Raw genomic sequence first — 12563 nt, 5'->3', positions numbered from 1 at the left:
GGACTGAAGAGGTTAATATGTGACTCTCACCAGGTGTTAATAGCCCCTGTCGTGTCGGATTATATAGGTGTATGTCTGACTTCCTCCCACCATGTATTAATAGTCCTTGACGTGTCGGACTGTAGAGGTCCACGTGTGACTTTCTCTCACCAGGTGTTTATAGTTCCTGACATGTCGGACTGTAGAGGTTTACTTGTGACTTCTCTCTTACCAGGTGTTTATAGTCCCTGACGTGTTAGCACTGTGGTTGCCCTCTACGCTGGTGTTGACCAATTTACGATCGATCACACATCCTAGATGTCATAAACACAAGAGAAGTCACAAAGCACGCGAGCTTTAAAGTGAACCGTCCACAGCATAACAACGTGCACATAATGAGCCATTTCTCATGCCATAATTAAACTTGACATAACGAATGAGGTTATTATTTTTTTAAAGTATGGTAAGGGCACCCTCTTAGCGTGTCGATTTTCACCTCAGAGCCCGCTTATATGGGGAAATGATAGGCAAATAAGCGACCACACCCATAATAACTCAGTTGAGTGCGTTCGATGGCAGACAGGTCTATCTGATAGCTAGCAATAATGGTGTATGTACAGGACTAGTCTACTACTACTACACTCTCTTTGTCAGGGCCACAACACGCAAAACGTTCATTTAGGACAAAGAATCAGGAAAGCCAGACATTTTTGCACTGTTATACTATATGTTGTTGTACGCTGGTGAATGTAGGTAGCCGCGAGTGTATGAATGGGAGACAGGTCGAGCTCCTATTGGTTAGGATCTTACGTGATGATAGACAGTGTTGGGGCTGCTGGTATGGGGCTAACACCACCAGGAATTATAGTCGATAATATAATAACACGCCTCATAACAGAGCCTATCGTTACACGTGAACATAGGGACAAGGGCCTTCAGTAACGTTAGGGTTCGTTACAGGGAATTAGCTGGAACTAGGGATCCCCCGCCTGGCTCCTCAGAGGCAAAACTCTCGTATTACGATTAGTGGTGTCGCTCCACTTCGACGCTATACGGATGACGGCATACATAGGAGGAAACGTGTAAATTTCAATAGTGATTTTTTAAAGCATGTGAACGTCGGTGAATGATGGAGGGAAGTTACGAGTGTAGGATGTGAATACACGGATAAGCTGTACACACTGTTTATCTCGTATGTACACACACTAGCTTCGAGTCATGTGTGAGCTAGATATGGCATTATTATACTTCACTCGTCCACCAATGTCAAGACGGAAATATTTGGAATTTAGTTTTTCTATACCATGGGATTTACCTATCTAGTCGTTCTGAGGCCAGTCCGATGAATTATCGGACTCTAGGAAGTGTCCGAAATTGTGCCGCAATCAAATGGACATTACTTTTCAGCTGATGTCCAAACTAGGATCAAAGATTATTGTGGTTACTGTGGTTCTCTGGTCAATCTGTTCGGCGTTGTCCTCAGTCTTAGCTGTCACACAGGTAAATATCACCGCTGGTCATCCGTCAAAACAGGTGACGGCAGCTTTACTACAGGGGCGGAGTATCTATGACGCAGGGGAGGTCAAGTCGTCAGCTCGGGGGTCTTTTAGGATGACGTACTCTGATAAATAGCCACCAGTTCCCTCTACAAACAGACACACATACACACCATAACACGGAATTTATACACGGATACAGTATACTTTTATTGTACGTATACTAGTACCGTGGATGACCATTGACCACATTGAACTCAGGTCATACCTAATTAACGTACAGCCAGGTTACTGTTTATACCAGGGCTACTTTCAGATGTTTATAATTGGTATATGATATTTATGTAACCATCTATAATTACATCACCATTAACTGTGTACGTCACAGATGTACAGAGTTATGTATACATGTGCGTCAGGTTCTACTGATAAGTATGTAGAAGTAGACGTTATAAATATATGTAGGTTTGATTTTACTTGTCAATGTGTCGTCGACGCTGCTATACATACTGTGGCGTACATAAGTGTCCCTCAATGGACTTCTTACACGTGTAGCGGACGTAAATACGCGAGCATTTCCTGGCACCAGCTACATACAGTGGGCGTGGGGCGTGGGCAGTCCTCTTGACGGGGAAGTGATACTAGTACACAAAGCACAAAAACCCAAAGGCTCAGTATAAGCCAGCGTCATTAATCTACATAAGTTTCCTATTTAAATTACCCTAAAAATCAAGCCCTGATGATAAACTTAAATTTACCGAGTCACTATTCGTGACTAACTCTTTAATAGTTTACCCAGATAACATGAACCATTGTGTTGGCCTGCGTGAGGAACCTTCATGTTGGTGTATGTTCGGGGGAAGTTTGGGGAATCCCCGTGTTGGTGTAAGTTGGGGAACCTTCAGGTTGGAATAAGTTGGGAGAACCCCCGTGTTGGTGTAAGTTGAGGAACCTTCGACCTTCGTGTTGGTTGGTATATGTTGCGGAAACCCTTGCGTTAGTATATATTGGGGAACCCTCGTGTTCGTCTTTATTTTAGGGAAATATCGTGTTGGTGTATGTTGGGAGCACCCTCGTGTTAGTGCAAGGTGGAAGAAACCCTCGTGTTGGTGTATATTGAAGAACCCTCGTGTTGGTGTATATTGGGGGAACCCTAGTGTTGGTTTATGTTGGGGGAACCCTCGTGTTGGTGTATATTGGGGGAACCCTCTTGTTGGTTTATGTTGAGGGAACCCATGTGTTTGTGTATGTTGGTGAACTTTAGTGTTGGTCTTTATTTTTTGGAGAAACCCTTGTGTTGGTGTGTTTTTGGGGAACCCACGTGCATGTTGGGGGATTTTTGGGAAATATCTTGTCGTGGCTGTGTATATTAGGAAACCTAAATGTGTGTTTATGTTGGAATCATAGTTTTGAAAATATCATAATTAACACGATTTCTTGTGGATGAGATATGTTTGATGTACTCATACTCGCTTAACTTCTCCATTATTCATGTACCATCCTAAGTGGATGTGATACCTATCTTCAGATATACGAACAAAGTACTGATTTTGTATGTTATCAGTAAACATTTAGTTGGAAATACAATATTTTCATAGTGATAAAATTTGAATCCACTGCAAGTGCTCTGTAACGCTACCATAACATTCCGAATTGCACGTGAACGCTAAAATGCCACCCCGGATAATATATGTAGCTAAAATGACATTTCAAATATCACGTGAACGCTAAAATGCCACCCTGGATAATATATGTAGCTAAAATGACATTTCAAATAGCACGTGAACGGTTGATAGATGTAGCTAGAACGACATTGCGACTATCATGTAAACGCTTAGAATTGTCCATCTGAATTTTTTTAACGCTAAAATATCACCCTGAAAATTATGTAAGGCTGAAATGTATCGCTGAAATTTCGTCCCGAATAATTTAAAACGTTAAAATGTCGTTCCATGAAATATTAAACGCTAAAGTTTCATCTCGAATAGCGTATAATGCTAAACGTCATCCCAAATAATATATAACGCAAAAATGTCATTCCGAACATCAAATAACGATACATTTGACAGCCAAGTAAGTTGTATCGCTGAAATGTCATCACAAATAACATGTAATGTTGAAATGTCGTTCGATGTACAAATGCCATCACTAATAATATAAAACACTAAAATGTCATCACGAATAACATGTAATGTTGAAATGTCATCACTAATAATATAAAACACTAAAATGTCATCACGAATAACATGTAATGTTGAAATGTCGTTCGATGTACAAATACCATCACTAATAATATGTAACACTAAAATGTCACCCCGAATAACATGTAACGCGAAAATGTCATCACTAATAATATAAAACACTCAAATGTCATCACGAATAACATGTAATGTTGAAATGACATCACTAATAATATAAAACACTAAAATGTCACCCGAATAACATGTAACGCGAAAATGTCATCACTAATAATATATAACACTAAAATGTCACCCGAATAACATGTAACGCGAAAATGTCATGACTAATAATATATAACACTAAAATGTCACCTCAAATAACATGTAACGCTAAAATGTCACCTCAAATAACATGAATGCTAACATGTCATCACTAATAATATGTAACACTAAAATGTCACCTCAAATAACATGTAACGCTAAAATGTCACCTCAAATAACATGTAACGCTAACATGTCATCACTAATAACATGTAACGCTAAAATGTCATCACTAATAATATGTAACACTAAAATGTCACTCCAAATAACGTGTAACGCGAAAATGCTATCACTCATAATATATAACTCTAAAATGTCACCCCAAATAACATGTAACGCGAAAATGTCATCACTAATCGGAAGTGAAATAATTTAAATATCATCGTAATACCAACATTTCACACTGAATAGCATGTTTCGTCATTGTCTATGAAGTGAAATAATTGAAACATCATCGTAATACCAACATTTTTACAAAGAAGCGCCGTGATGAGCGCCTTTATCCGCCGAATGGCTATCCGTCCTATCGTTTGACGATCACCTGTTACAATACATACATCTGTTGTTATGAAACCTTAACTTGATTTAGGAGAAAATGAACAATTACGAGATGGTCTGATTGTATTGTGACATTTTGTCATCAATTGTCCCCTCCGTGATCAAATTGAAAATATTAATACGCGTCAGAATATTTTAACATAGAAACGATGGACGATAAATCAACTTAGATAAACATCAGGTGATACTTGTCCCTATCAAAATATTAAAATGAATTTCATGTGGAAAATATTACTAACATACAATAATGGAAAAACGAGACGTTTCTGATACCCTATTTCATCTTCTGTAAGATCAATGTGTGTAGTGTATGGTAAACTGAACTTATCCTGGGATTTTCTAAAGATGATCTTAACTGGTTTATGACTTATTCTCACTTTGTCTTTTACTTGTAGTACAATTCTGATAAAACTGTCCTCTGATTCATCTGTTACTAGTGTGATATGGTAACAATCCGTATTATTGAAAGTCAACAAGATGTTATCGGCACTGTTGTCCGTATAACACTAACCCTTGAAAACGGAAAGAAAATGTGATATTTAGACATTTGACTCTAAAATACAAAAGATTGAAACCAAATAAGATATATTTTTTTCTTGATTTATTTTCATAAGTTTCAAACATCAAATGATTCATACTTTTGTGAATACAGACTATTCCGATGTATAGGGCAATAGTGATCAAGTGTTTGAAATTCAATTAGAAATATAAGAGAAAATAAATGAGAAAAAACCCGAGACATTGTCAAAAACTGTATCTTTGGTTGAAATAAAAATATAATCTTCTTAGTTTCCCCCCCCCCCTGAAAGTTCCTAAAATCCAAACTCTTATTGAACGTTTAAAAATGTAAAAGACAATTCGACTCGGGGCCCGGGGAAACTTGTGTCTGGACTATGTCGGGGGTTCTGTGTTTTCTAGGGCCCCGGGGAAACTTATGTCGGGTTTTTTGTGTTTACGTTACGTTACATACATTGTATGTACAATACAATAAGTAACATAAATTGTAGATACAATACAATGCGTAACATACATTGTATATACAATACAATACGTAACATACATTGTATGTACAATACAATACATAACATACATTGTAGATACAATACAATACGTAACATACATTGTAGATACAATACAATACGTAACATACATTGTATGTACAATACAATACGTATCATACATTGTATATATAATACAATACGTAACATACATTGTATGTACAATACAATACGTAACATACATTGTATATACAATACAATACGTAATATACATTGTATATACAATACAATACGTAATATACATTGTATGTACAATAAAATACGTAACATACATTGTATATACAATAAAATACGTAACATACATTGTAGATACAATACAATACGTAACACACATTGTATGTACAATACAATACGTATCATACATTGTATATACAATACAATACGTAACATACATTGTATGTACAATACAATACGTAACATACATTGTAGATACAATACAATACGTATTGTGTGTCAAGACAAGTCGCTTTCAATGTTTTCTGTTCCACATTAATTAATTGCATGTGTTCGCATTGTGGTGAAGAATCATTGTGGTACAGAATATATTTATGAATATGATTTAAAGATACGGACATCCTGCTTTACATAATTGCTTTAATTTTCTATATGTGAATGAACATTTTCACCTTAATCTCATACGAATAATGAACCTTAAACTTTGACTAATTATATATGCTCCGTCGTGCTCCGAGAACCCCTGACTAATTAGAGTAGCTCCAAGAACCCCTGGCTAGTTAGAGGTGTTCCGAGAACCCTTGGGTAATTAAAGGTTTTTCTGTGTTTATGACTTATCATTCCAGTGTTCAGCAATTTAAGAAGTATACCATAATATATGCTACCCAGTGGTACATTGTCGCCTGCATTGACTTATCCAGTGGTACATTGTCGCCTGCATTGACTTACCCAGTGGTACATTGTCGCCTGCATTGACTTATCCAGTGGTACATTGTCGCCTGCATTGACTTATCCAGTGGTACATTGTCGCTTGCTTTGACTTAACCAGTGGTACATTGTCGCCTGCATTGACTTATCCAGTGGTACATTGGCGTCTGCTTTGACTTATCCAGTAGTACATTGTCGCCTGCCTTGACTTAGTTAAGGATCTCGCACATACTTTTCAATTCAAGTTTTTGCATTTTCATCTAAACAGAATACATTAAACGGATCGAACTGCAAATGTAAAACTTATTATGAAACGTATGCACGTTTGTATATACAATACAATACGTACATTGTCGCCTGGATTGACTTTTCCCGTGGTACATTGTCGCATACACTGTATGTACAATACAATACATATGGTACATTGTCGCCTTCATTGACTTACCCAGTGGCACATTGTCGCCTGCATTGACTTATACAGTGGTACATTGTCGCTTGCTTTGACTTAACCAGTGGTACATTGTTGCCTGCATTGACTTAGCCAGTGGTACATTGTCTCCTGCATTGACTTATACAGTGGTACATTGTCGCCAGCATTGACTTATCCAGTGAGACATTGTCGCCTGCATCGACTTACCCAGTGGTTCATTGTCGCCTGCATCGACTTACCCAGTGGTTCATTGTCGCCTGCATCGACTTATCCAGTGGTATATTGTCGCCTGCATTGACTTCTCCAGTGGTACATTGCCGCCTGCATTGACTTCTCCAGTGGTACATTGCCGCCTGCATTGACTTCTCCAGTGGTACATTGCCGCCTGCATTGACTTTTCCAGTGGTACATTGTCTCCTGCATTCACTTATCCAGCAGTACATTGTCGCCTGAATTGACTTATCCAGTAGTACATTGTCGCCTGAATTGACTTATCCAGTGCTACATTGTCGCCTGCAGTGACTTATGCAGTGGTACATTGACGCCTGCTTTGACCTATCCAGTGGTACATTGCCGCCTGCATTGACTTAACCAGTGGTACATTGTCCCTTGCTTTGCCTTACCCAGTGGTACATTGGCGTCTGCTTTGACTTATCCAGGGGTACATTGTCGCCTTCATTGACGTATCCAGTGGTACATGGTCGCCTGCATTGACTCATCCAACAGAACATTGTCGCCTGCATTAACTTACCCAGTGGTACACTGTCGCCTGCATTGACCTATCCAGTGGTACATGGTCGCCTGCATTGACTTCTCCAGTGGTACATTGGCCGCTGCATTGACTTATCCAGTGGTACATTGTCGCCTGCATTGACTTAGTTAAGGATCTGGCACAATTTTTTAATTCAAGTTTTTGCATTTTCATCTAAACAGTATACATTAAACGGATCGAACTGCAAATGTAAACATTATTATGAAACGTATGCACGTTGCAAGCCCATCGTCCGCATTGACTTATTAATAAAGGGACTCCTTTCGGTTCATTAGATGATGTATGTTTTATACGTTTCGTATGTCACTTAGTGTTGTATTTCTTTCGAGAAAACAATTTCCTGTTGTCAGAGTTCTAAATACAACAGAAAAAGGAATGTACCTCGTCTTCCATTGTGTTACAATTGCATGCATATGCTATTATTTGGTAACACAAACGCCGGTGTCCAGCATGGTAGTGTGCTAGGACCCCTTTTATTTTTATAATATATATATAAATGCTATTGTTAATACAGAGTATTTCACGTTTATTCTATGAAATGAAAAAAACCCGTCTTAATGTATCTTTCGACGTTCTATGTCGATATTAAAAGGTCTGTCAACAAGGAGGTCGTAAAACCTGGTAAATGTTCCCAAGATTAGCTCCTTTCTAATACAAGTACCACCCAGGTAACTTCGACGTCAATGCCAGTATAGATTGTGCTGGACGTCAATGCCAGTATAGATTGTGCTGGACGTCAATGCCAGTATAGATTGTGCTGGACGTCAATGCCAGTATAGATTGTGCTGGACGTCAATGCCAGTATAGATTGTGCTGGACGTCAATGCCAGTATAGATTGTGCTGGACGTCAATGCCAGTATAGATTGTGCTGGACGTCAATGCCAGTATAGATTGTGCTGGACGTCAATGCCAGTATAGATTGTGCTGGACGTCAATGCCAGTATAGATTGTGCTGGAAGCCATCCACATTTAGGTGTGATATTTAGTGCTGTTGCAACATGGTCTCTACATATCTCATAAATCTTAAACAAACGAAAGAAAAAAAAGACGCATGAAAAAAAATATCAGTGTTATACAAAAGAGCAATTACAGGAGACCCATGGCCCCATCAGAAGCATGGCTTATGTATTGATTTCTCCCCATTAAAACGATAAAGGAGTTAATATAATGTTAGGTTAAATAGATAAAATCCAGAGGCAAGGGAGCGTAGATGGTAAATCTATATACATGAACCACAAAGTGAGGAGTGGAGATTTAAATGTCGAAATGTTATCTATGGTCGATCAAAACTGTCATGTTGATTTCCTTGATTAGAGAAAGTAGAAAAAGAGGTTTCAAAATAACTTGTTATTTTGTTTTTTTTGCACTTACATGTTTATGTTGTATGAATTGATTTCACCTGTTTGTAAAGCTGTTCATGATGCCGAGGTGTCGATTTAAAGTTTTCGTGATTTAAAAAAAATCAATATATATTTGTTGGGACGTTTGAATTAAATGTGTTTACGTTGTCCTCAATACTGTATTGTCAGGTACATATTGGAAATGGTTACTTCGACTTTGTAACTTTTGGTGAAATGTTTCAAACGATCTATATGTACAATGATGCAGTTATTTAAAATGATAAAACTTTACACCAATGCTGCAAAAATATTATTCTATACGCTTCCGTAGGGAGCGGTAAACGTGATGTGTTTCCGGTCGTTTTTTTCCCACTGTCCCCTATATTTGAAAATTTAATCGTGAACCATGTTTGATGCAAAATAAACTGATACAATTTTATCAAAATTCATACCAAACAAACTGATACAATTGTATTATAATTCATACAAAAACAAACTGATACAATGCTATTATAATTCATACAAAAAACATACTAATACAATTGTATTATAATTCATACAAAAACAAACTGATACAACGTTATTATAATTCATACAAAAACAAACTAAACAATGTTTTTATAATTCATACAAAAACATATTAATACAATTGTATTATAATTCATCCAAAAACATACTAATACAATTGTATAATAATTCATACAAAAACAAACTAATACAATGCTATCATAATTCATACCAAACATACTAATACAATGTTATTATATTTCATACAAAAAACATTACTAATACAATTGTATTATAATTCATACAAAAACAAACTGATACAATGCTATTATAATTTATACAAAAACAAACTAATACAACGTTATTATAATTCATACAAAAACAAACTAATACATTGTTATAATATTTCATACAAAAAACATACTAATACAATTGTATTATAATTCATACAAAAAACAAACTAATGCAATGCTATCATAATTTATACAAAAACATACTAATACAATGCTATTATAATTCATACCAAAGCAAACTAAACAATGTTTTTATAATTCATACAAAAACATACTAATACAATTGTATTATAATTAATACAAAAACAAACTAATACAATTGTATTATAGTTCATACAAAAACATACTAATGCAATGCTATTATAATTCATACAAAAACAACCTAATACAATGCTATTATAAAACATACCAAAGCAAACTGATACAATGCTATTATAATTCATACAAAAACAACCTAATACAATGCTATTAAAATTTATACAAAAACAAGCGGATACAATGCTATTTTAATTCATACAAAAAACATTACTAATACAATTGTATTATAATTCATACAAAAACAAACTAATACAATGTTATTATAATTCATACAAAAACAAACTAAACAATGTTTTTATGATTCATACAAAAACATACTAATACAATTGTATTATAATTCGTACAAAAACATACTAATACAATTATATTATAATTCATACAAAAACAAACTAATACAATGCTATTATAATTCATACAAAAACAAACTGATACAATGCTATTTTAATTCATACAAAAACATACTAATACAATTGTATTATAATTCATACAAAAACAAACTAATACAACGCTATTATAATTCATACAAAAACAAACTGATACAATTGTATTATAATTCATACAAAAACAAACTAATACAATTGTATTATAATTCATACAAAAACAAACTAATACAATTGTATTATAATTCATACAAAAACAAACTGATACAATGCTATTTTAATTCATACAAAAACATACTAATACAATTGTATTATAATTCATACAAAAACAAACTAATACAATTGTATTATAATTCATACAAAAACAAACTGATACAATGCTATTTTAATTCATACAAAAACATACTAATACAATTGTATTATAATTCATACAAAAACAAACTAATACAATTGTATTATAATTCATACAAAAACAAACTGATACAATGCTATTTTAATTCATACAAAAACATACTAATACAATTGTATTATAATTCATACAAAAACAAACTAATACAATTGTATTATAATTCATACAAAAACAAACTGATACAATGCTATTTTAATTCATACAAAAACATACTAATACAATTGTATTATAATTCATACAAAAACAAACTAATACAATGCTATTATAATTCATACAAAAACATACTAATACAATTGTATTATAATTCATACAAAAACAAACTAATACAATTGTATTATAGTTCATACAAAAACATACTAATACAATTGTATTATAGTTCATACAAAAACATACTAATGCAATTGTATTATAGTTCATACAAAAACATACTAATACAATTGTATTATAATTCATATAAAAACAAACTGATACAATGCTATTATAATTTATACAAAAACAAACTCAAACAACGTTATTATAATTCATACAAAAACATACTTGTACTATTTTATTACAATTCATAAAAACACAAACTAAACAATTTTATTATAATTCATACACAAACAAACTAATACAATGCTATTATAATTCATACCAAAATAAACTAATACAATGTTATTATAATTCATACAAAATCAAACTTGTACTATTTTATTACAATTCATAAAAACACAAACTAAACAACGTTATTATAATTCATACCAAAACAAACTCAAACAACGTTATTATAATTCATATCAAAACAAACTAATGCAACGTTATTATAATACACACAAACACAAAATGATACAATTTTATAATAACACATACCAAAAAACTGATAATGTTATTTTATTTATAATCCTTACAATGTTCAAGGTCTTTATTACCTTAGGTCTTTTGACCCATCGGTTTCAAACACGAGATATATTTACAGACAATACTATTCAATACAATACAATATACATACAATACAATAAATACAATACAATACAATACTATACAATACATACAATACAATACATACAATACAATACATACAATACAATGCATACAATACATACAATACAATACATACAATACAATACAATAATACAATACAATACATACAATACAATAATACAATACAATACATACAATAATACAATACAATACATACAACAATACAATACATACAATAAATACAATACAATACAATACATACAATACATACAATACAATACAATAATACAATACATACAATACAATACAATACATACAATACATACAATACAATACATACAATACAATACATACAATACATACAATACAATAATACAATACAATACATACAATACAATACATACAATACAATACATACAATACAATACATACAATACAATTTATACAATACAATACAATACAATACATACAATACATACAATACATACAATACAATACATACAATACAATACATACAATACATACAATACAATACATACAATACAATACATACAATACAATACATACAATACATACAATACAATACATACAATACAATAATACAATACAATACAATAATACAATACAATACAATAAATACAATACAATACAATACATACAATACATACAATACAATACA

The 12563-nt window shown here is 33.6% G+C and overlaps 1 protein-coding gene across 1 annotated transcript in view; it reads left to right on the top strand.

The window, feature by feature from the left end:
• Positions 1–587: 587 nt before the first annotated feature.
• LOC110444189 (CUB and sushi domain-containing protein 3-like) overlaps positions 588–12563 on the top strand; it is an 85325-nt gene continuing 73349 nt past the window's right edge. The window contains exon 1 of the mRNA XM_021488597.1: positions 588–1479. Within this exon, the coding sequence (XP_021344272.1) occupies positions 1369–1479 (111 nt within the window). The 5' untranslated portion in view covers positions 588–1368. The remainder of the gene's footprint in view (positions 1480–12563) is intronic.

Source organism: Mizuhopecten yessoensis, unplaced genomic scaffold, assembly GCF_002113885.1.
Source record: "Mizuhopecten yessoensis strain PY_sf001 unplaced genomic scaffold, ASM211388v2 scaffold2023, whole genome shotgun sequence".
Classification (NCBI taxonomy): domain Eukaryota; kingdom Metazoa; phylum Mollusca; class Bivalvia; order Pectinida; family Pectinidae; genus Mizuhopecten; species Mizuhopecten yessoensis.
Note: the sequence above shows the minus strand (reverse complement) of the source record. Positions and strands in the feature narration are given on the sequence as shown.